Here is a 27,451-nt window from a genome sequence, read left to right as displayed (position 1 = left end):
TGAAATCAAAGTAAATAATATATCCATATAAGTAACTAAGATATTAATTAAGGTAAATAATAAATTCATTAAAGTAATTAAGATATCCATTGAAGTAAATAATACATCCATTAAAGTAAATAATATATCATTTAAAGTACATAATATATCCATTAAAGTAATAATATATCCATTAAAGTAAATAATATATCCAGTAAATTAAATAATATATCATTTAACGTACATAATATATCCATTAAAGTAATAATATATCCATTAAATTAAATAATATATCATTTAAAGTTCATAATATATCCATTAAATTAAATAATATATCCATTAAAGTAAATTTAATATATCCATTAAAGTAAGAAATATATCCATTAAAGTAATATATATAAAAGTAGTCATTAATATTATTTAACCCCCAGAGTTAAAAATCAAACTAACTTATTTTTCGGGAGACATGACCTTTAACTTTTTATTATTTAAAATTCGGTGATGGTGATGGACCAAACCTCAATCAAGATTTTTTTTTTGTTAGTTCCACATTTATTGAAAATATATTTCGGTCTGGGTTGACCCTTGTCAGTTCTAACGATATAATAACCATCAAAATCGATAAAAAAATGTTTGTTAAAAATCAAAAGAAAATAAACAAACAAAAAAGATTATTCAAAATAAAATTTTTTATTTTATCTTTTTATAAATATATTTCTTTACCTATTCCATTGATGAGCACACAGGGTAGAATAAGATTAAACACGTAGAAAAGGGGTCGGCGCCGAATTCTAAATATTTTATTGATTCTATGACTTCAAGTTTAAAAACGTACTTTTAATGAAAAACTTTTCAATTTTTTAATATTTTTGGTTTATTATAAGAGACATGCCAAACAACTTTTCAATGACCATCATCTTTACAATTCCTTATACTGTTNCCATGAAAGAATGTCCAATTCACAACGGTAACAGGTTAAAGCTTAGTCTAGCTGATCAAATAATGATTCATGATTTTGTTTTTGAAAACTGAATGTGCTTAATTGTAGGTTCTCTACCAATGTGATTTGCGCACATTTCTTGCTGTACAAAGATTGTGTTTATTATTTCACAGAGTAGATATTGGTAAAGGTTCAGAGGTTCAAAATTGTACAATTTTTGAAGAATTGGGGTTGTTTATGTAAGTACTCTTAAAAGCAAGTTATTTTTCCAGTGCTTCCTTTGATTTACTTTCTTATTTTTTGCTTACATTTTAGGTGGTAAAAAATATCTATCTATCTCTCAGATCACATTATAGTTTCAGTAGAAGTAAATATTTCCATTTAATGTATAGCGCCGATGTAAGGATTTATTTCTAATTAGATAATGAGAAAGATAGAAAGATAAATGTTACCGCATTACAATTTCTATTGGTTCAGAACAACAAGCAAATGACTGAACCCCATGATTGGATCAGGCGCTAATGGACTCGGCATACAGGAGTGATCACTTAGTATTGATGGATTGTCTATGGTTTATTTTCATAATTATACAAAGCTAGAAAAGGATTGAAAGGTTATTGTTGGGAATCGTTCATGTCCCTTTAAATGGAGGGTCACGTAAAATTACAAAGACAGTCCCTTTGTTTTGACTTATTTATATTTATCAAAACCTTAATTCCCGCATCTTTAGATTTCTTTTGATTACACTGAAGTTTTACTAATTAGAACTTTATAAACTTTTTTTTTAATTGTTTAATTCAATTTAAATGTTTGCTGTGTGACGGTAGTCTTCACAGAAGTTGTTCCATTTCTTTTCATACATTCATGGTTTCCTGCAGCTGCTGTTAATTGTTTTTTGTGCTTTATCAATTACTATATTCGACAGAAAACTAAACTGAACCAGATTTTTTTCATATTGAGAGCTTTAGTTCGTCACTAGTCAAAAATAAAAAAAAATCATCTTTTCAAATTTTCTTTGCAACCTGATGTGTCTTAGACCTTTGATATTTCAGACTGTAAATTCTACCAGCTCCTTCTCAAGTAGACATGAGGTTTGAAATATCAAAAGTGCACACCAGAATCAGAATGCAAAGACAAAGGGATTAGAAAATTCGAATTTAAGGCGAGAGTAAATCAGAAACCATATTTGTAATTTCTAGTTACCCGATACCGCTATACCATTTAATCATTTATCTTTGAAACCATAGGGAAGATATCGTCCTTTTTACACCCTTGGACAGAGTTCAATTTTTAAATAAAATTATCTTATAAACCCGTAAATTACTGTGTAGAGATATCTTAATTTGAAACTATCAGTTTTTAGACGAAAACAAGAATATTTTCGTAACTTTTTCCCGGGTAAAGGTTCAAAAAGTACTATCGTGAATCGGGTAAAATTTGGTTGACATTTCATTTACGGTATAATTTACTCAATGTTGTAAAATATGGTTGCTAAGTCTCGTTCTGCTACAATGTACGGAAAATGTCGTTTTCTTAGCAAAGATAAAATCCATTATGACGTCACAGATTATAGAGGCGAGAGTGACGTCATATGCAGATTCTATCTATCTATGCTAAACAGACAACATTTTCCGTACAAATTGGAGCACATCTAGAGAAAGCAAACTTATTATATNTTTCATATGATAATCTGAACTAAAGTTTACCTAATAGTGTAGGTTATATCAGGATAGGGTTCCTCACAGCAGCTATAATGTTTCATATGATAATCTGAACTAAAGTCCTCCAGAACAAACTCACCGTTCACCTATAGGATAAAACACATTAAAGAGACTGTACAAGTAATTTATAATGGTATTTCCGGTCCGCAATAGTGGCCTTTAAACATTTGTCTGATAAAGGATTAAGAAAGGTATCCATTATTATGTAATTAAAAAATGTGAAAATTTATAAATTTGCGGAGTTATGATGCAGAAACAGTGAAGGAAATTGTCAGAATTCAACATGTTTAAAAAACGATGACATGATTTATTCTCTGTAAGATAAAGGTTTAAAGGGAACAGAATCTGACATATAAAAATATAAAATGAAAAATCTTTTGAAACTACGTCAACATGTCCCTTAAAAGAAGAATCACATCCAGGCAGAGATGTGCGCTTTCGTTTTTTTCCATTTCAATCGTGTTATTCAATTATTAAAATAAATTGATTTCGTTTGTTCTCAAAATTATCGTCCATTTTCCATCTATTTAGTTCGTTTTTTCACTGAACGGTCGTTTAGTAAAATCGTTAATTTTTTCAAAATCTGTTGGAAAATTCGTTCGTTCTGTAAAAAAACTAAAGTGTTTTCAAGTTAGTTCAACCGAACATTTAAAAATCGATAATGAACGATCAAAATGGTTCGAACTATTTTAAATCATTCATTTTTTCGATTGTTTTAAAAAATCGATAATTTTTTTCGTCCATCCTGGTTTTTGTTTACAAACATTTACTTTATTAACTCTATTTCTACTTCCAGAAAATACGCGTTGGATTCTCTTCTAGGGACCACATTACAAGGTCCATTTCTACAGGTTCATATATTTATGGGATTGGTCAATTTTTTTCTTCAGGATTCGATATGGAAAAACTTTTTTGTTGTTGAAATTTTACCTCCTATTATGAGCTATATCATGGTTAGCAGTGCTATAACGTTTTGGATTGAACATTTCTCTTTATCGAGAAGGATTGTATTTACCGAGCATTAAGGGGTCAAATATTAATTGTTATGTATAATTTAATGCATGGAACTGAGTTTTTTTGGTCACAAACTCAAAATAATCATTCCCTATATCTCTGCAACCTGATGGTGTAAACCTTTGATATTTCAAACTTTCACTATCTGATCCCACATAATTCATATTTTGAAAGTTACAAATTTCTTATTTCGGGTTGCAAAGATAAAAGGGATTACAAAACTCAATTCATTTGCGTGGGTTTACTATGTTTTTTTTTTTTTTTAACAAAGCAGTCATCTAAAATAAAATTATTTTATTACTTTCTAATTAATTCAATTATAGAAAATAATTTAAAAAAAAACAAAAACAAAAAATTTCGCGAATAAAAGTGAAAATTTTAGTTTTTCTCGCAAAATTTCGCATCAATTTGTTTCGCGGTAAATGCGAACTGCATGCATTAAGTAAACATCAATTTTATAAAAAAAAAAATATTATGTATGAATACCCGATACCTGATAATTGCTCATATCCCCGCTGGAGTTAATATTCTGATCTCGCAAATCCAACTAAAAATATATTATTTAAAGGGATTATAGACAAAATATATTATTTAAAGGGACTATAGACAAAATGTATTATATAAAGGGACTATAGACATAATATATTATTTAAAAAGACTATTGACAAAATATATTATTTAAAGGGACTATTGACAAAATATATTATTTAAAGGGACTATTGAAAAAATATATTATTTAAAGGGACTATAGACAAAATATATTATTTATAGGGACTATTGACAAAATTTCGAGTGAAATGTTCGATTCAAAATTGTCCCCTTAACATGTTGAAGAATGCAAGATATCAACTATCTACTCTTTAAAAACGGATTATTTTAAATTACGGATACGGGAATGCACATTATAATTCAATAGTCAGTAGTCACGTTACTATGATTACTCGCCACACATTATAATTCAACAGTCAGTAGTCACGTTACTATGATTACTCGCCACAAATTATAATTGCCCATTTTTAAATGGAAGGTAGATTGAAATTACAATTACAGTCCCTTGAAAAGAAACTGTAATTGTAATCTCGAGTAACTAATCAAACCATTTCAAAAGTTACATGTCCTATTTACAACAGTACCCTTAAAACATTTGCCTGGTCAAGAATTACTGATATTTTATCTCTTCTAAAGACAGCTACAACGTGTGAAAACAAATATAAACAAAGAGAATTAATGTTGTTTTAAAAAAGGTTAAAAAAAACCAGAAGTATTTGTAACAGCAACATACTTTCATAATTGCGGGAAAAGGTTTAACTGAGATTGCTTAAAAAGCAATCAGAAAAGTATGCTTGATGATTTATCTTTATAGTTTGTAGTCGATCATCTATAGTCTAGAATCTACAGTCTACAGTCTACAGTCTACAATCTACAGTCTACAGTCTACAGTCTACAGTCTACAGTCTACAGTCTACAGTCTACAGTCTACAGTCTACAGTCCACAGTCCACAGTCTGCAGTCTACAGTCTACAGTCTACAGTCTACAGTCTACAGTCTACAGTCTACAGTCTACGTCTACTAGCTACAGTCTACAGTTTATGGCATAAAAAAGAAAGCATTGATTAAATATATGACCTGTAATGTATCTCTATGCATTATACGTATACTATATATTTATTTATAGACTTGCAAAATCTAATCTTATAAATCTTTACAAACTCAAACCTGTAAAACCTTGTAAAAAAACTAGAGATCATAAGATTGATAGTGGGCCTCAAGCTATACAAACAGATTGGAGAAATGTGTACATCATTTTATCTACTGCTGAACGACTTTGGTAGATATCAAATTTTCCGAAATGTCTAAAGATGGCTTAAATGTTTTCCAATTCTAGACTGAACATTTTTTGTCATTTATTTTCTTAAATTGCGTTTAAATTCATTTCATTTTCAGATAATTGAAAAAGAACCTGCCTCTTAAATAAAATTTCTCTTGCTTACACAGTCCCAATTCTAATATGCATGCAAACTTCAATTTAGTTTTGTATATTTCTATTCTCAAAATTACTTATTCAAAATTATTCAAAATCATGCGTTTTTCATCTCTGATCTTTTCTACTTTAAAGGAATTGAGTCTTTCCCACAAACTCAAATTTTCTTATCCCTATATCTTTGCAACCTGATAGTTTAAACCTTTTGATATTTCAAACTTAGATTATTTGATCTTAAAGAACTCATAGTTTGAAATATCTAAGGTCTACTACATAGGGTTACAAATATATAGGGATCAGAAAAGACTCAATTCCTTAGCAACCATTTTTAACTTCATGTTTAATTCGCAATAAAAAGTTGGTGAAAAAAAATTCTTTAAATGTTTAATGGGACTGTCTTTGTAATTTCAAGTGGCATGCCGGATTTACCTAGGTACCCTTCAAAATTAGTCAGAGTAAACACTATGAATATTATCTTGTTTTTTATTTAAAAATTGGTCCCTTTTAAAATACATGGGTTTTATATAATGAAGGGACAAGCTGATATATGCATTAGAGAAATCAAAGACTTTTCAAGATAAGATTTATCAAAAAAGTGTGAATAGGGTATGAATCTTTCCTTGAAAGATATCGAGTCTTTGCCACAAACTCAGATTTTCTAATCCCTTTATCTTTGCAGCCCGAAGTTGTTGACCTTTAATATTTCAAACTATTAATTCTGCTCAAATAGTCTAAGTTTACACCATCAAATTGCAAAGATATAGGGATACGAATATTTGGGTTTGTAGCAAACAATCAATTTTTTTGTTGAAATTGCCTTTGAACCTAAGATTACACTTAAAGATAATTAAAAAATACTCCAGTTTACAGTTGATTAAATTGTTATTAAATCTTTTTTTTTTTTTTTTTGTGTGAAGTTCACAACTTTCTGATTAATGAAATTTTAAATCATTTAGCTGGCTTTCATAGCACCTCATCAATTTCCAAGTTTAGAAGATTTTTGAGATTACAGTTTTTAGAAATAAATCCTCGAAATCTGATGTGGTTTTAAAGGATTGTTTTTAATGGATTATATATATATATTTGATTCTGCAGAAAAGACGCTTAATGCCAAGAGTGGTCTATTTAAAAAAAAAAATTCATGTCTTCTTTGATCATTGACGAACGAGCCAAAAAAAATTTGAGGTTTACGAAATAAAGAAATGCAACGAAAAATCAAGAATTTTGGATAACATAAATTTAGAATTTTGGATAACATAAATTTAGAATAAAGCTCTTCTCTAACCTACATAAAAAATTAAATATATATGTCAGCTATAGCTGGACTGAAACCCGAGGGGTGAGAAGGCAAAACAATAATATTTTTCCACAGTAAATATTGTACTTTTGCTAATTATCTAAATAATAAAGCTGTACCGAATTGGCTGAAATTTTTTAAGGAAACCCTTGCGTAGCCTGAGGGTATCTTACGCTAAAAAAAGTTCAAAATCGATTTTTTAATCGGAATTTATTTCAAATTTTTTTTTTAAATTCTACAGGCAACGCCGGGCACTTCAGCTAGTATATAATACAAATTTTTTTCATCTTCTATTTCAATTGTGAACATTTTCTCTATCTCAATTGTGAACAACAAAGTTTGAGCCTGATCGGTTCAGCCGTTTTGACGTTTAATGGATACAAACAGACAAGCAAAGTATACATATTGAAGATCCATATATATAAATGTTAGCTATAGGCTGCCCCTACGGCTGGACCAATCTGGCTGGAATTTTTCGAAAGAAAGCCTGAGTACCCTGGGGTTAGCAATATTTTTTTTCTTCAAAAATCTACTTTTTCGTGAGGCTAAATTGCCAGTGCTTCCACTCGCGCAGGATTGCACGATGCTTAGTTTACAGTTGATCCTGACCATATATACATTTGCTTAGTTTACTGTTGATCCTGACCATATATACATTTACTTTGCTTACAGTTGACCCTGACATTATATATATTTGCTTAGTTTACAGTTGATCCTGACCATATATATATTTGCTTAGTTTACAGTTGACCCTGACCATATATACATTTGCTTAGTTTACAGTTGACCCTGACCATATATATATTTGCTTTGTTTACAGTTGATCCTGACCATGTATATATTTGTATACAACCGGGATCTGTCTGAAGGGATTCTATAGATACGCGTCATAATAGATATAGATATGGTCTGCAATCCTCTGTAGATACCAATACTTTAAATATTTGATACATCATTTACAAATTTAAATTAATTTTTTCTTTTTTGTTAACTGTGATCAAAGATTTCGTTTTCACTATTAAAAGTCTCATTATTTATGAGAAACCCTGTATATAAAATCTTAAACCTCTCAGGTTTGTAATTTACCATGATTTATATACATTACTGCCAGCTTTAAGAATACCATAAAAGGGACTGTGCACTTATTTTCAAAGAACTCATAATCTAAAGAGTAATGGTGCAATTTGAATCTTTTCTGATCAAATATTATGGACATATCATTTCTTTTTTTCTATCTAAAATTGATAATTTTCAATTGCGTTTTTCTATTTTAGTTATTTGGAGATTAGTGCAGCAATGGACAGAATTGTATACTTGTTTTAAAGGGTATTGTTGTACGAAAGATTAACTTGAAATTAAGTGTATAGTCTCTTTAACTCACCGAATATCCATCATAAGTCCACGAGGCCCATTTCATTTGACAATCCTGGATATCAAACGGGAAGTACTCAACAGATACTTCGCAGGAGGATTTAAACATACCGTGGGACAACCAAACAACCTGAAATAAAACTAATCTAAATTATAATTTTGATAAATTTTAAAATATATTTATTATATCATGGTGTATCTATATACAAACTCAAATTTTCTAATCCCTATATCTTTGTTTTATCTGACAAATTTCATGGTTTGAAATGTTTAAGGTCTACGACATCGGGCTGCAAAGATAGAAATCAGAAATCAGAGTTTGTTGCAAAGACTTGTTTGATACTACCCTATAAACGTCAAAACAAATCAAAATATTCTAAAATCTATTTATTTACCTCTTCATATTCTTATCTATTCTTATCTATCTTATTATTTTTTATCCTGAATATGCTTGTTGAGAAACAATGTTAAAAGTGACTAGAGATGAATAAAACCAATAATGATGTATCTCTATATATATATATACCTCTATTCTTGTATTAGATCAAATTAATGGAACCCTAACTATATACACAAATACAACCCAATACAATGCTTGTCTATTATATCAGATCAATGCACTTTATTTAGTACATTACATGATCCTCATCTTAGGGCGTAGGGGTCAACAAACATATAAAGAAATTGATTCTTTGCCACAAACTCAGATTTACTAATGGCCAAACGACTAATTCTGTTTGAAATATCAAATATGTAATTATATGTATCAATATACTTGAAATAAAAAGGAATTTCATTCGTTAAATATATCAAATTTTAAATGATTATTTGATTGAGAGGAGAACTGTCGTCTTCGTACATGAAGTGAAGATATTCAATTCAGAATTCAAATAAACAAACTTTTAATAAATGAAGGTAAATCGAAATGCTTCACTTTTCCCCCAATCTGTACCTAAACATCTAATAAGATTACTGCATAATTTTATTTACATTTTTTGTCGTCGTTATTTAATAAATTTAAAAAAACCAATTCTGAACACGTTCCCACCAAAATTCACGATTTTGACCGTCGACTTTGCGCTCAAAATCAGCAAATAAAGATCTTTAAAACGTTTTCTATGTCTCAAATGAATTCTAATAAAGGAATTGAGTCTTTGCCACAAACTCTGATTTTCTGATAACTATATCTTTGGAACCAAATGTTGCATACCTTAGATATTTCAAACTATGAATTCTGTTAGCTCAAATAATCTGAGTTTGAAATATCAAAGGTTTATAACATCAAGTTCTAAAGATATTGTGGTTTAAATATTTGATTTTGTTCCAAAGACTCAATTCCTTTGTCCAAAATACTGCATGTTCAGTTCAACCACCATTCATTGGCGGTCTTTCCCTTTAAAAGAAGAAATTGGCAAAATCCTGTTATGTTTGTAAGAGCAGGTTGTGAAGGTTTTATTAAATTTTTTAATCAGATATTTTTAAGATCAGATTTCTCTTTTAAAATAACTACGTGAAATAATTCAGTTTCAGATTTATGTTTTCCTAGAACAGAAAATATCAAATCATTTTTATAATTAAACTTTTGAAAAATAAGAAGGATCAGAGTTTCTCAAATAACTCAATTTATAATTTACTGTACAAAGCCGACCTAGAGGATTTTGTACATAATACAAACAGACGGGACAGTACCTGGATGAAGAGGATTTTGTACAGAATACAAACAGACGGGACAGTACCTGGATGAAGAGGATTTTGTACATAATACAAACAGACGGGACAGTACCTGGATGAACAGACGGGACAGTACCTGGTACAGAATACAAACAGACGGGACAGTACCTGGATGAATTATCCCCTATTGAGATTAATGAACATACAGAAATTGAGTAGTTGTCAAAATCTCAACTTTTTTAATCTTTACACTTTTGCAACGAACGACATTGTAGGTTGCAAAGATTAAAATATAAGAATTTGATGCAAAAACTCAATTCCTAATTGTTCAAATGTTTGTTTTGGTTTGAATAAGGCTAGTCTGGCAAGAAGATATCTCTACGCCATTTTCGAAACTTTCTAAAAAATTCCAATAATATTTTTGGCACATTTTCATGAATGTAAAACTTTTTAATTTGTTTGAAATTCTAGAATAAATATGACACATCACACTATGGATGTGCATGATCAAATCGCACCCTGGTTTGGTTTGTTCCCTCCTGTATATCGATCGTAAACATTAAGTTAAATTGTTAATATTTTGTTTTAACTGATTTTTTTTATTTTAATCCTGCTTTAGAGAGACTGTCGTCGATATTTCAAGTAACCCTCCAGTAAGAAAAGATCACAAACCTTTAAGACCGTTATCGATAAAAAAATGTGGAAGACAGATCTCAGGTTTTCTAGCTTAAAACCTGATTAGCTCTTCCAAAAAACCTTAATTGTTTCTTAAGCAAGAAAGCCACAGTAGTTTTTATGGAGAACCCGCAATTAAAATACTCAAACTTCAAAACTAAATATCTCATTTTCTAGTGTTACTCAGTCTCTTTAACAAAAATATATTCGAATTTTTAGACTTGTTTTGTAAGATAAAGAACTTTTAGTTTAAACTTGTTTTCCCTTCCTTTGAAAAGAAAAAAATGAATTTTTCCAAATGAAAAAAACCTTTTGATAAAGAATAAGAGGATTATTCTCTACTTACAAGTGTACAGTAAAAAATGAAGAACAAAGAAATCTATGTAAAAATAGGGCTACCAACACTACACAACTTTTGGGAGAAATAGCTTTCCTGAGAAAAATTATTTTCTTTGTTTTAAGTGATTGTTTATTTTAACAAGCAATTAAAAAAATATTTTCTTAAAAAAAATTTAATTATCAAAATAAACATTTTTAAAAATAATTTTGAATAGAGCAAAAGTTTTTTAAAGCTAATCTGAAATCGTCATTCAATCTTTATTTAGTTGGGTTCAGCGAAGCAAAGTAGACCCTTGTTTGCACTTCTATAGAAGTTGACGTTGCTTTGACAAATGTGAGTTATCATTATGTACAAATGTACCTCCTTTATGTACAATAAAGAGAACTGTATAATTACATAGTTGTAAATACCTAATATAGTGAATACGTCCCTTGAGTATTCTTTATATGATGGATTCCTTCCTTCTATAATATATATACTAGACTCTTGTCAGAACGAGTTAACTACTTAACTGTTAATCTTCGTTTGTAGGAGGGGGGGGGGGGGTTGCCCGGGGGCACACGCTAATGCAAATACTTGTAAAATCTTTTTACTGTGGAGCTTTGTGCTGTTGCAAGCCAATCATTTGATTATACTTTCCATGGCACCATTTTTTCTTCATCTTTAAAAAGTAATAATCTGTGATTGTTTGTTTGGATGTCCAATCATAAATCAGGGACCCCATCACCGATTTTCCTCAAATTTTGTTTGGGGAACTATAGACAATCACTGGAATGTCCTTAGCTTTATTTCCAGGTTCTAAATTAATTGGGTCAATTTTTAAAGGGAAACATTCCTAAATCCATGATTTTCGACCAAGTGCGGGTAAACGGGATGAGTAAGTATGATTAACCTGAGCAGTGCCGGGTTCCCCAGCTAGTATATTATGAAACTGTTTTTTTATTGACGCGCTTCCACAATTGTTTTAAAAGAGTATTTTTTGACCAACCAAAAATAATTTCTCGGGTGATGTGAGGTCTTTCTCAAAAGGCTCCAATCAATTCATATGTATTATAAATATGATTATTATTATTATTATTATTACCTCTCCTGTATAAGAAACGATGACATTTGTGTTGATTGTAGCTGTGTTGTACTGAGAGTCAGCACTGAAAGTACATTTTATTTAGATTAAACATTGAAACCTCACAAGTCAATTGAGAAGAACAAAACTGTTAGGAATTTTAGAATAGTGGATATCGAGATTAATGCTTGATCCTCGATCCCTTCTTCTTAATATCGAGACTAATCTAATCTTGTACTTGTATTCTGAAAAGTGTATAAGATTAAACCAATCAGAGTCGCTTATATGAAGCCGATATATTTGAAATTTTACGCGCCATTTAAGATTATATACAGAAAAGAGAGGAACTCTCTAATTTAGAAAAACCGGTTTTGAATTTTCTGTACTACATCCAAGAAAGTATGGTTTAAGAAGAAAATCAAAAGTGTGTACATTGGATACTTAGATTAAGTAATCGAGATTAAGGATATCTCATTCTAAAGTTTTCAGCTCAGATAAGTTTGCTTTTCGCAAACGTGTTCATCAAATTAGAGAGGGTCACAAAGTACCAGTATCCTTCTTTCTAATTCAGTGTGATTTTATCAAAAATGATAAATATTGAGAAAAAAACAGGTTTAGAACTTCTGATATATACACAAACAAATACAATTGTTTTCCTCATAAAATTAGAACTAAAGGAGCTCTACGAGTAATTTCGCACTTTGACCTTTTAATTGTGTGCCTAGATAAATAAATTAATAAATAAATAAATAAAGTTTATTATGATTAACATTTATATATAAAATAAGATATAGATACATTTCAAAGTCATATTAATAAAAACATATTTATGTTTATTTACTTTTCAATAATCTTTGGATGTAAAGGTATACATGATCTCCTTAACATCTCCGTCCTGGCTTCAACAACTGTCAACAGATTCTGTTATCTAAGGTTATGGCTGTGTAGAGGAAACAAGGGTCTGTGGTTTGAGCTTAAAAGACATTTTTTCCCAAACGACAGACAGGTTTTCTGCACTCGTTTGAGTGCACAGGTCTGGTTGACCGTCAGAGTGGAATGCCATAACACACAGGCATATATTCGTAGGCAGCATATAAACGATATATCAGTAGGCAGCATATAAACGATATATTAGTAGGCAGCATATATTTGAGTTTAAGTTGGGTTCATTGCACTTTTTGGCGCTTAAAGTGCTCTCGGTTTCCGATTATGCATTTAAAAAATAAATGTTTATACTTTGAAATTTTTAAATCCGATTTAAACTCTGTTCTGGAAAAAAAGTGAACACTTTTTTTCCTTTTTCCCTTACAACTCCCTCTACTGATGTTTTTGACCAATAAAAGTGAAAGAGAAAAAACCAGGTTAGTTATATTTCTTTCATAGATAACAATGTTATTGATGCCATTATTATTATTCTAACAAAAGAGTTCTTTTGTTGCGTACTTCATGATCTTTCTATCTATCTATCTATCTATCTATCTATCTATCTATCTATCTATCTATCTATCTATCTATCTATCTATCTATCTATCTATCTATCTATATATCTACAGGGTGAGTCCAAAAAAGTGTAGCGTAGTCTTTATCATAACAATTAGTTTTTTCATGAAATTATTATGCATGTACTTTTTGCATTATTTTGGAATATTGTTATACATTTTTTTAATACGCACTCAAAATCAAATAAGAATAAAAGCAAAAAATGTGTTAATGTATAATTTCTAGCTAATCCTATAATTTCATACAAATCAGACTCATGGAAATGGAGAAAACTCGCAAAATCGTATCAGGAAAATTCGCAATTTAGTTCTAGTGTAGCTGTTCAAGCAAGGTCATCAATAAATAAAAAATAGATCTAAGAATTAGAGCGGTGAAATTTCACCAAAAGAATGATTGACATTTCAATTAATGTGCAACTGTTAACTGTTTTTTTTTTATGGTTAACTGAACAATAAATCGGATCTCTTTCATCAAAATGTTGGGGATTCTTATATGTATATATCTCTCAATTGGTCAGACTGATCTTAATGAAATATTAGGATTAGATAGCAATTATCTATTATCTATTATTATGACGGGAAAAAAGGTTCGCGGATTTCTTTTTTTCACATTTTTTTTTGACTTATCCTATATAAGTAAGTATACTTTTTTTAAAAAGATATAGCAAAATACAAATTAAAATTTTAAATAAAAACCAAATAGACGTTGTGGGATTAGTTCCCAGAAATTTTAAAATCAATTTTAACATTTTTAGTATATTATTTCATAGTTTCGAAAATATGGAATTTTTTTTCAGAAAATCAAAAATGGCAAAACTTCTTTTTCTTAGTAAAAAGAGAGGAGGGGTGAGGGGGGGATACTTAAATAGAAATTACCCTAGGCTTACCTTTTAACAAGCTTAGTAAGTTTAAAAATGAAAATTTAATTTGTTTCTTAATAAAGGAAATGTACCGTTAAATGCTAAAAATAGAAAAGTTTATCCATTCATTGTCATTCTCTTTTCTTTTAATTTATCTAAAATCTTTCTTTCTTTTCCATTTCTCAGAGTGGGTGCTAATTGTTTATATCTGTTCCGATTAGACAAGATCGAGAGAGGACACGTTCAAACTAATTAATTGATTAATTGATTAGAGTATTTTTACTTCATTTCTCTTGTCCTTGATCTAATTTTCTAGAAAATTACCGCTCAAAATACTTATCAAGATACGGCCATATTAATCCAATGTGAGTAAAATAACGGTAAGGGGGTATACCAACTTTGCGAGTTTCTCTTCCTATCATTACCCATGGATAGATTTTTAAACTTATTTTACAAAATTATTGCTTTTAGATAAATATTTTATCAATCTAGATAAATCATATATTGTCCATTTATCAAAGATTATGTTTATTTACGGCCGTATTTATGAAAAAGTTTCATGGAACACGGATTTATTTAGAATGAATGAATTATTATTTATGATTGAGAGATGAGTGAATAAGTAAAAAAAAAACACTTTGAGTAAATTTTCTAGATTATGATATTGAGTCTTTGCCAAGAACTAATTTTCTAATTCCTTTATCTTTGTAACCTAATAGTGTAAACTTTGATATTTTGAATTTAAATTACTTGATCTAACAGAATCTTTAGTTTAAAATATCTAAGGTTTTCGACATTGGGTTGCAAAGATATAGGAATTATTAAATCAAGGTTGGTTGCAAAGTCTGTATTACTTTGAAATTAAATTGATTACAGCTTATTTTAAAACAGTTTACAATGCAACGAATCTAAAATTAATATTTGATAGGTATCTAATGATCAAAATAAAGCCTTAATTATTCTGAATACAACGCGAAGATTATTTTGTAATTGAATGGAAATATGTTTAAAATATAACTTTACTGACTGACATTGAGCTGGAACATTTGAATGCGGTTCAGAATGCGGTTCTGAATAATCAGATAATTTTTGCTTATTAAAATTTTTTATCTAGCTTTGAACTTATTTTGATAGTAGGGTTATAATATAAAAATGTAAAATATATCGTATTAAAAAAAAACAATTGCAGATGCATCAGAGTTTTGCTTTATTATTTGGTTCCAATATAGGTTTTTACTGAGAACGTTATAAATATTTTGTTAGGAATAGATCTCAGAATTCCCTTAGTGGTCATAAATATGTTGAGGTTTCTTATAATTTTCTATTTATTTATAAACAAATCAAGGATGTATAGTTGGAAATAAATCATTAATATTTTCCCTTTTACTTAAAGGGACAATAAGTTTAATTTTAAATGACCCTTAATGCACCCTCAACGGTACCCTGAACAACTTTGTTTTATTAAGTTTGTTATCAATCTTTACAATTTTGAAAACAGAATATTTATAATTGTGGCTTCACTACAAAAGTGCCTCGCGCACCCTTTCAGAACTAAAAAACGACAATATCGCCCACATTATAGATCAGATAAAGGTTTCAAACCAGCTTTGATGTTGAAACCAGGTTTACTATTGAAACAAGGTTTATTAGGGAAAAAGGTTTACTATTGAAACAAGGTTTACTATTAAAACCAAGTTTACTATTGAAACCAGGTTAACTATAGAAACCGGGGTTTGGCATTAAAACCAGGTTTATTGTTAAAATCAGGCTTACTATTAAAAACAAGTTTACCATTGAAGCCAGGTTTACGATTTGAACTAGGTTTACTATTAAACCATATTTACAATTGCACCCAGGTTTGACTTTAAAACCAGGTTACTATTGAAACCAGGTTTACTATTAAAACCAGGTTTATTATTTGAACTAGGTTAACTAATAAAACCAGGTTTACTTTTAAAACCAGTTTTACTATTGCAACCAGTTTTACTATTATAACCAGGTTTACTATTATAACCAGGTTTACTATTATAACCAGGTTTACTATTATAACCAGGTTTACTATTTAAACTAGGTTTACTAATAAAACCAGGTTTACTATTAAAACCAGTTTTACTATTAAAACCAGTTTTACTATTAAAACCAGTTTTACTATTGAAACCGGGTTTACAACTGAAACCAGGTTTACTATTAAACCAGGTTTACTATTCAAACCAGATTTAGTTTTGAAACCAGGTTTTATATTGAAACTAGGTTCTATATTGAAACCAGGTTTTGTCATAGATAAAGATAGATTGCGCATAAGACGACATTTTTCATCTTGAAAGATATAAATGTACAGAGATGTTTTAAAGATATTCCTATTATATAGATTAACTAGGTCGGTTGTGAACATTGGCTGTTCTTATGTCATTGAGTACTTGTGGTGTACATGAGTTCTGTAGAGAGAAATTTAAGTTAGTATAGTCCTTTTCATGTCCTTCTTTAGTTCTCGTAAATATGATATGTTGCTCAGTGAAATAATGTTCAAATAGTTCCATTCCAGGAGTTATTTTATACCCTATGTTGAAATCCATTAAAATACCATTGAAGTACACTTTGACCCCTAGAAGTATGAGTTCGCGGACTGTACAATTCTTGGTGATTTTGCGTACATAAGCTATCTATGTTTATTTATTTATCTATGGGCTTTGTTTTAAAACCAGGTTCTATATTAAAACCAGGTTCCATATTGAAACTACGATTAGTAATCTCTTAAATCCCCGCTTTTAAGATCCCCCAGTGCAGCGAGGCTTCATTATGGGGTGCATGCTATATCTATATATTATGGGGTGCATGCTATATCTATATATTATGTGTTTTGATAACAATAAAAGAATAGACGGATGATTAATTAAAGACTCTGTATAGATTGAAAATCTCCTCCCTATGCCCCCTGTATCGGCCCTTGCCTCGCCCAATGGTCCCCCCCCCCTGCCCTGCAATAGCATCATTAGATTAATCTTAATATGATTATTCAGCTAATTATTTAAGTAACAATTAATCTTCAAACTAGTTTTAAAGCTATTCTTAAAAATATATGAAAAACATTTTATTTTGCTTATTTTGCAAAGTTCAAAACGTGAATATCGATGATCTATAGGACTCAATCAGACTGAGATAACTGTGACCACTACTCACCCCCTTTAACATTTTTTGGCCAATTTTTTGGGGTTTTATATAACACCAAGATTGGTAAAATTTCTTAGAAGTTAAAACTTATTCTTTTTGAATACTTAAAAACGAAACAAAATGTCATAAAATTGAAACATTTTCTTTCCCTTTATTATATTTTTTGCTTTTCATGTCTACTTCATTTAAACTTAAACTTACGGAGATGTTTTTTACATGGAAAACAAAATATAATAAAACATTATTTTTTAAACTTTATAGTTTATACTTGATTCTCGTCAGGAATTTTTAAGGTAATCTTTATTTTTTGTTGGACACTACATCGAACTCCAAAAATGTAATCTCTGTTCGTCTGTTTGTTTGAGTGTCCGATCATAACTCAGGAACCCAATCACTGATTTTCCTAAAACTTTGATTGGGGAACTCGGGAGAACAACGAGCATGTTTTTGGCTTGTTTTAGAGATTTTAAGTTAAGTTAAGTGAGTCCAATAAAAATCGTAATTTATGACCAAGCGCGGATAAACGGCGGGAGTAACTATGAGTACCCTGGGGTTCTTAACATGTACTCAATAATTATACATTGTACGCAATAACCATAACATTGTACTGGCTATCATTATTTTGTACTTACTTGTTGTAGAGGATTATATCCGGTCTCCAGACCTTGGTGTACGGAAGCCGGATTGCTTTTATTCCGTCAAAATCAGAATAATTCCAGGTGAGATGAGTATCATTCCAAACCTAGGATAAAGTACTGTAATGGAACTGTCGGCGTAATTTCAAGAAACATTTTATTTAAAATTTAGAATAACAGTTTTTACAATGATACACTTTAAATCGTTGTCTGAATAAAACAAATGTTGATATTCTATTTCAAAATTGATTATTTTCATCAACGACGGGGTTTCCTTTAAAGTGACGTTGCACTATAGATTAATTAACAATAATAGATATAACACTATATGCCGTCTTTTCAAGATTTAAGGGTTTTTCATTCACAATAACCATGAGGCAGAAGTCAAAAGAAGTTACGCGCATGCTGCATATAGAGAGAGCCTTCTCTACGCCGAAGGTGCGTAACTCCTTTGGGCTTCTGCCTCAATGTTATTGTGAACGAAAAACCCTAAATCTTGAAAAGACGACATCTAGACTCCTATCTTTTATTGTTAATTAATCTTTGCGTTGTACACACTCAATTCAACTATTTAATTGGGATCAATGGAAATGGATGCCCAAAACTAATAAGAAAATATTCAAAGATTTCCCAAAAACTGCGAACCCGAATGTCAACAATGAACTATAAAAATGCGGGAAATTCGCTAAACTGTTTCGGCCAAATCACGAACTTGAACTTCACAAGGTGTAACTTGCTTGAACACTCTAAAAAATGTTATCTACGTCATTAGTCGTCAAATTTTGTTATAGTTATGTTATCATTCATCAACAATAACATTTGAAGAATCGAGCTATAACTAAGTTGAATTTTTCTTCGGTGCCCCAACACAGTTTGTCAGATGAATGTTTGACATTTCTTAAAGTGTGCTTTGAATATGGTTTCAGATTATAGTTTGGACAGATTAGATTTGAAATGAAATCATCAGTCAAAATCAGATGCTCAGAAACAGTTCAATTTCAGATCTATTCAAAGTACGAGTAATACGTTCTTTGATTCGTATGATCTTTTTAGTAAAGTTTGAATTAGCAAAATTACATGAAAAACCAGCAGACAAAACCAATTGAAATATTTACCAAGTCTAAACTCTGTTCACCAATAAACTAAATGTTAGATAAGATTTCATACATTTATCAGAAGTTTATGGCGGAAGGTTGAAATATTTCTAAGTTGTAGAATAAAAACATTGACACATGTAAAACTAGAACAAAGTAACTATTTCCAACTCAAGCCTAGCAACAGAGTCAATGCCCTGTGCTGCTCCTACATCGCTATAGGGATGGGCAACGTCCCAAGAGTTCCAATTAGGACTAGGGTTTTTTGAAAAACCATAAGTTATTGATCAAAAACGCATGGAAAACTCACATAGTTAAAAATATATTTAAGGACAAATGATGCTAAACATTGAATTAAAATTTGTAATTTTTGGAATTAAACATGAACAGATAACACAAGGAAATAATTGTTCAGTATTTTTTTTTAAAATGAATGATTACCACACATGGGCATCTCTGTTATTTAAAAAGGATTGTATCGTAATTTCAAGTGACCTTCCATTTAAAGAGAGGGAACCCCGAATTTAGCAAGGTACCCTTTAAACCTTTAACTGATCAAGGATTCACAATGGTACCCTTTAAACCTTTTACTGATCAAGGATTCACAACAGTACCCTTTACACCTTTTACTGATCAAGGATTCACAATGGTATCCTTTAAACCTTTAACTGATCAAGGATTCACAACAGTACCCTTTAAACCTTTTACTGATCAAGGATGACAGACTTTTCCTGAGTTATCTAAAACATGCTCATGATATTCAGCTGTTTTATATATAAGAGATTTAAATATTTACTTTCTAGATGTGGCAGAATTTGAATATTCACATTCGAAATCTTTATTGAAAATAAAAAAGTCCAGATTTTCCAGGAATATGCGAGGTCATCTGAGTTCACACTGCAGTAGCGTACACTCAAATTTTACGGTATTTTACACAGCGTTTATGAGATATTTACTTGTAACAATGTACATCCCTACTAACAACTCTGACAGTAAACATCAATGTTTACAGCTAACATCCGTTTTATTTATTCTCTAGATTTTATTTATATTAATGCTTTGCATACAGGGAAGACTTTTAAGCAGCTAGATCATGTTGTACAGTACAGTACGTCCTATACAGACTTTAGTCGGCCAGACGGGACAGTACACAATTAATCAAACCATATCTTTATAATGTGATAAAAAGTGTAGGGTAAAGTGTAGGGTTTAATATATATTTGCACAGTTGAGGATTCAGTATCAAAGCTTTTAAAAAAGAATTAGATGATATAGAATAGATTGCAAGTAAAGTCTGTGTACTTTTGTATTTCCTCGATTTTATTAGAAATGTCTAAGTACTTCTAGTAGAACGTAAACGTCTTGTAAAATGTAGAATAGATGTCTTTCAGTCGAATATTTTACATTTTACTCACGAGAAAAAAGAAATAAAACTTTCCTTTCGAATCGAATTTGAACCTATAATTCTATCCCAGTTGATCATTTTTCTTCTTCACAAATCACAATCAAGCTGATTTGATTAGAGAAATCTAACTTTATAAAGGACATCTTCAATCCCTTAGATAAAACAGTGCTAGTCATGGAATTGGGCTCAGTTAACTTATTCCACAGATCAGGTAGAGGGAGTTCCATGGAATTGGGCTCAGTTAACTTATTCCACACATCAGGTACAGGGTATTCCATGGAATTGGGCTCAGCTGACTTATTCCACAGCACGATCAGGTACAGGGTATTCCATGGAATTGGGCTCAGCTGACTTATTCCACATCAGGTACAGGGTATTCCATGGAATTGGGCTCAGCTGACTTATTCCACAGCACTGATTATGTACAGGCTATTCCATGGAATTGGGCTCAGTTAACTTATTCCACAAATCAGGTACAGGGTATTCCATGGAATTGGGCTCAGCTGACTTATTCCACAGCACTGATTATGTACAGGCTATTCCATGGAATTGGGCTCAGCTGACTTATTCCACAGCACAGATCAGGTACAGGGTATCCCATGGAATTGGGCTCAGTTAACTTATTCCACAAATCAGGTACAGGGTATTCCATGGAATTGGGCTCAGTTAACTTATTCCACAGATCAGCTACAGGGTATTCCATGGAATTCGGCTCAGTTAACTTATTCCGCAGGGCACAAGTCAAGTACAGGGTGTCCCACGAGACATGACGGTAGCAAGACTACTTGTAATTCGTGTTGTTTTCTTTGAATTATTTGTGACATTCAGTCGTCAACCTACTTTGACATGTATGATTTTGAAACAATAACCAAAAAATTTTCTTAGTTCTGGTATTTCCAAAATTTGGTCTGCCTTTTTTGAGCTGTAAATATTACTGGAGATATTAATAATTTTGTTAAATAAAGGAAAAAATTACCTAAATCTGAACAAAATTCGTCATATTTTGAGTAATATTGAAAGCATTAAAAAAGGTGACCAGTAGTTGGTAGTAAGGTTATTTTATACCTGTGTTAACCAGCAGTTGGTAGTAAGGTTATATTCTACCTGTGTTAACCAGTAGTTGGTAGTAAGGTTATATTCTACCTGTGTTAACCAGCAGTTGGTAGTAAGTTATATTCTACCTGTGTTAACCAGCAGTTGGTAGTAAGGTTATATTCTACCTGTGTTAACCAGCAGTTGGTAGTAAGAATCTGATTCTTCTCGTCCACATCAACTATCTGATGAAGTGAAACTCCAAACTCTACTATGAGTGGTAAACTCGAGTTCTCCACGGGACGAACAGACTAAAAATGCATATAAAGATATCGTTGAATTAATTTCAATGGCTCTTAATTAAATGTTTTATATGCTTGTTTCACAACTACACCCTTTTAAATCGTTATCTTAGTATAAAAAATGAGGAAGAGTCGAGATGTATCTCCATAAGTTTTCTCAAACAAAGAAAGATTGTACGTGTATTGTTGTGAATTTTAATTGAGGGTAATTTGATAATTGATTATTTCCAATAAGAACAACTTAGAAAAGTTGAGTAGGTAAATTACCTAGCTAACCAGTCTTCTAAATGTTGCGTAAATCTTTTCCCCCTGGTAGTTTCTCTTATCTTAAATCTAATATTTTCCCTAAAGCACCTAGACTTCTCCCCACACAACCAACAAGCTTATTATACCAATTTGTCCGGATCAAATAGGGGAAGTAACAAATTCCGAAATGTGCCCATGTTTGAAAGGGGGGGTGATTCCTTAGGGAAGCGGGAAGGGGTGTGGGGAATATAAAATATCTTTGGCTGGATAAGTTGGGTGGGGTAGAATAATGGTCATACAGGGTGTCCCACATAATGTGTTGATAAACTTGAAGATAGTCTTCATCTTTGGTTGTTATCTAATTGGAAGGTTACATCATTTAAGAGTTTCAAAATGTGGGCCACTATCTGAAAGTCCTCCATTCGAGTATTAATTATCATTTTAGCGGGGCACCTTGTAGTTGACACAAGCTAGGTTCAGTGTATACTTTAGTAATATATATTATGGTGACAAAGTACGCTTTACTAAAACTTGTGATTTGAATAAAATATTTTAAAATTTCTACTTTTTGGAAAGTCTCACAGTGTATAGTTTACCTCTTCATAGTTTGAAAGAAGGTACTTAGTCAGCCTATACTCATGCTCTCCTCCCCAACACTGTACACCTGTACACAAAATCATGGTTTAGTGTACATATTGACCTTTCAAAATACACCTGTACACAAAATCATGGTTCAGTGTACATATTGACCTTTCAAAATACACCTGTACACAATATAATGATTTAGTGTACATATTGACCTTTCAAAATACACCTGTACACAATATAATGATCTAGTGTACATATTGACCTTTCAAAATACACCTGTACACAATATCATGGTTCAGTAATCGTATCGACCTGTACACAATATCACAGTCTCGAACTCTCGAGTTTCCTTTTTGGGATCTTAACATTTTGTAGATTTTGATTTAAGAGATTTGACAAGAATGAAGAATATGAAGAAAATAAATAAACAAATATTTCATAACAAAAACATTGATAACCACAAAACGGCCTAACCCCATTCATAAAACCCGGGTTTTAAAACTGGTTTTCATAATGCTTCCCTGTCTTACGTTTTGAGCTCAGAGCATACATATTGACCTTTCAATTATACCTTGTACATAATATCATGATTCAGTGTACATTTTGACCTTTTAAAATACACCTGTACAAAATATCATAGTTCAGTGTATACTAATTTGATAACTGCAATATTGCTGTAGATAAAAAAGGATGTAAACAAACCCTATTCTCATCTCCATAGTTCTTTAACTTCCTTGGCAACCCTTGTACAGTGGGGGGGGGGGGTGGGTGTAGAATGATCAATGGCCAACAACATTTTTCTGATATTTGATATGACTATTATATATTGTTGGCCAATACACTGAATATAATTAAAAATAACAAAACATTTGTCATTTATGTCATTTTTCTGGTCCCCATGAACTCTACATTTTCAAACCTTTTTATATTAATACAGTTAAACCCTAAATGAGCCATTCATCGAAAGAATTTATCAAATTTCACCTTGAAAATTTTTGGATGTTTTTTTTACTATTTTACGTAAATCTCAGTATTTGCGAAAATAAATAAATAGCCATTAATATGCGGGAACAGTTTTAAATAGCTCCATATAATCATTGAATTAAAAAACTAAATATCTGAAACATTCCATTATCAGAAAGTGAAGAACACGACATTTGATGAATTCTTTCTATGCATGGCTTATTTAGGGTTTAACTGTATGATAATTAAGGGTATTTAGTGTTCAGCGGAAAATAATTCTTTCCCTTTAACGTCTGTGTGATTATTAAAACAATCGATAATGAAATATATAAAAAATATTTGGTGCTTTTTCATGCAATTCGAAGAAAAACTGACATTCAGGATACAAATCAGTTTTGTTTAAAATCTTTCCTACATGTTCTTTTTGTCCTAATTATATTAAAAATTTCACGCAGAAAATTAATTATAAACAAAAAGTTATTTCAAAATTCTATTGTCTAGGTTATAAACATGAAAGGATATGCCCTTAATTTAAAGTCTGAACATTGCTCAAAATATTCATTTGAATTGTTGATTAATTTTTCAAAACTAACAAACAAATTTCCGTCAAAAAAGTTTTTAAACTGTTCTTTGATAATTTTCTAATATAAAGCATATTTTGGTATTTTTGCGTTTTTTACTCTATCCCAGCAGTTGACTTTCTTAAATTTCTAATACAATTTGTCTCTGTTAAAAAAACATTTTCGTTGCTTTTGAAAAAAATAGTTTTGTTAACATTTTTTAAACTACGTATTTTTTATATAACTTTATCATTATCATTTATCAATAAAGTGTTGAAGAAGAAAATTTTCTTATTTATAAAGTGTATATCAGGGTTAAATATTCCAAAAAGTACAAACTATTAGATAAACTTAAATTTTTAATTACATTTAAGGTAATCCTATATTATGTCATAAAACATAAATATACAGTGATGTTCTGAATAAGCAGGAATAATATGAATTGATTGATAACTGCAAAGTCGTCTTTAACCTTAAAAAAGCTTGTGGCATTCAACATAGGTAAACAAAAGTCATCGATTATTTTTCAACACATTCTTATATTAAAAATATTTTAATTTGTTTTTTTCTAAATAATTTTTCGCTGGCGCTGGATATTCGAACATTCTTGGAAAGTATGAAAATGTCGTCTTCATTGTAAAATATCCTCAAAACATTAATAAATGTTTTCAGAAGTAACTATCAGATCATAAAAAAATAAAAAAAATATTATGAAATATTATGAAATACGAATGCGTCGATGATTATTGGTTGTAATAACCGAATGATTTTTTTGGAATTAAAATGACTTTTTTACGATCTGAGTAGAATATTGCAACTTTCTGATTTTGTATGGACGCTACGTTCTTCAGTATAAGTCGTTTTAAACAATTTTCTCCTTATAGAGGCAACAGATAGAATTAAGATTAGTAGCGATCAAAAGCGCTTATTTTCCGCCGTAAGCCACCCCCTTTCATTTTTCGCGAACACACTCTTTAAAGTGGTCTATATACAGTGATAACCAGAAAAGTGAGACGACTTTTAGACTCAAGCATATATGACTTTAAATATATTGGGACACGTCACACATAACTTAATAAGTAGTTCTATAAGTGTCTAGTAAAACTATTTGCTTTGCAACAGCATTAACTGTACAAAAGTGTTGCTATACAGTCGTCTTCCTATTTCAGAGTTTTCTGGTTATCACTGTACATTGTTTAATAGGCTGACCACCGTATCATATTTTCTGAACATTCTTCTAGTGTTATATTTTCTTGATATGATCGTAATTATAATCATAATTACCCAAGGAAAGAATAATGATGTTGATGTACAAGTAAGTCTCCATTTGTACAATATGGTTAAAAACCTAGGACTCGGTACACTAACTTAATGTAAACACATAATCAGGGTATCATTTTCATTCTGAAATTAACAATAAGATGATCGTTTATAATAAGATGTTTGTCCTGTAACTTTTTGTTGTAAACAAACCGCACCTAGTGATCCATGGTGGCAAGCTCCTTACGCAAAAATAGATGAAAATTTTCCGATTAATGTCATAAGAACAAGTGCTCAATATTATTTGAGTCTTTGCCACCAACTCAACTTTTCTAATCCCTATATCATTGCAACTTGATAGTGCAAACGTTTGATATATTAAACTTTGCTTATTTGATCTAGCAGAAATCATAGTTTGAAATATCTAAGGTCTACGACATTGGGTTGTAAAGCTATAGGATTTAGAAAATCAGAGTTTGTGGCAAAAACTCAATTCCTTTCTGTTGAGAAAGATGTTCCTAAACATCTAATTAGTTTACTATAGAATTTTTACCATATTTTTTGTTGTCATTTTTAAAAATTAAAAAAACCGATTCTGAAAACGTACCCACCCAAATTCATGATTTTGAACATCGACAGCACATTAAGACGTTTTCAATGTCTCAAATGAATCCTAAAAAAATCCTACAAGACTGCATACTCAGTTCAACCACTATACTGTGCCGGTCACTCCCTTTAATATATAACAGTAAAATTTAGAACCATTCTCCTTTTTACTTTTACTGAGTCTAACATGTCATTATGAAAATAAGGTGTTAAATGCATTTTTAGAATGTTAAATTGCAAATTTGAATGATTAAATTCGTAGATTTGATAATTTTTAATTTAATGCTTCCGGAAATTTATTCATTCCCTGCAATTCCTGGTTCATAATTTATTTTAAAGGGACTGTAAACACAATTCCTGGTTCATAATTTATTTTAAAGGGACTGTAAACACAATTCCTGGTTCATAATTTATTTAAAGGGACTGTAAACACAAATTCAAGTGATCCTTCGCTCTATGCACAGATGGGGATGCCCAATCCATAACGTTTTCCTTGAGACCGTTATCTGTTCAAAAATGTGGAAGATATTGTCGTTTCTCGAGCTTTGAAAGTGTTTTTTTTTTCCGGCAGTAAAAATGCTCAAGTCACTTTTGTAGAGAACCACCAATTGAAAATAAACAGTTTTTAAAATTATAAACATTTATGTCTAATTAATACTTCAGACGAATATAATAGAATCCTTAATTATTATTTATAAGGCCATATTTGATGTTCAAAAATGACAAATGATACATCCAGTTATATGGTAAATATGTTTGCAAAAAAAATGTCTTAAAAATTATAAACTATACATTTTTGAAAAGCCCTTGACCATGCCATTTCAAAAATGCAAACAATTTTGCAAAATTTTAAATAACTAAAAATGTGCAAATTTCTTATGACTGGTTGTCTGCAAATAACTTGTGCACTCCGTATCCTTTTGTCATAGGTTTTCCAAAAAGCTAAAAGTTAATTAAATCTGACAACTGGGTCAAAACAAAGATTTAGTTTGTTACAGAAAAAAGTAGTCATTCAGGCAGTGTGCCTGAGGACTCAGGCAGTTAGTATAAAAACCCGGTTTTAGACTTAATTTGACTTCTATGGGTAATTAGGAAAAGTCAGAAAATTTCATTAGCCTCAGACCAATACTTTTTGAGTTATGTGAAAAAAAAACTACAGGAGGGGGGGGGGGAAAAATTGC

General features: G+C 30.6%; 1 protein-coding gene across 2 annotated transcripts in view; it reads right to left on the bottom strand.

Annotated features, from left to right (window-relative positions):
* LOC111712237 (neuronal acetylcholine receptor subunit alpha-10) overlaps positions 1–25,804 on the bottom strand; it is a 43,460-nt gene extending 17,656 nt beyond the window's left edge. For both annotated transcript variants that reach the window (XM_023486804.1, XM_023486805.1), the window contains exons 1-9: positions 25,689–25,804; positions 22,890–22,957; positions 21,934–22,056; positions 18,212–18,321; positions 12,074–12,137; positions 8,314–8,433; positions 4,148–4,201; positions 2,626–2,726; positions 703–770 (exon numbers count right to left, since the gene is read on the bottom strand). In XM_023486804.1, coding sequence (XP_023342572.1) covers positions 703–770; positions 2,626–2,726; positions 4,148–4,201; positions 8,314–8,433; positions 12,074–12,137; positions 18,212–18,321; positions 21,934–22,056; positions 22,890–22,957; positions 25,689–25,731 — 751 coding nt within the window. In that variant the 5' untranslated portion in view covers positions 25,732–25,804. The remainder of the gene's footprint in view (positions 1–702; positions 771–2,625; positions 2,727–4,147; positions 4,202–8,313; positions 8,434–12,073; positions 12,138–18,211; positions 18,322–21,933; positions 22,057–22,889; positions 22,958–25,688) is intronic.
* Between the last annotated feature and the right edge of the window lie 1,647 nt (positions 25,805–27,451).

The sequence above is a fragment of the Eurytemora carolleeae genome, unplaced genomic scaffold (genome assembly GCF_000591075.1).
Source record: "Eurytemora carolleeae unplaced genomic scaffold, Eaff_2.0 scaffold1247, whole genome shotgun sequence".
NCBI lineage: Eukaryota > Metazoa > Arthropoda > Copepoda > Calanoida > Temoridae > Eurytemora > Eurytemora carolleeae.
This window is presented reverse-complemented; position numbering and strand designations above follow the sequence as displayed.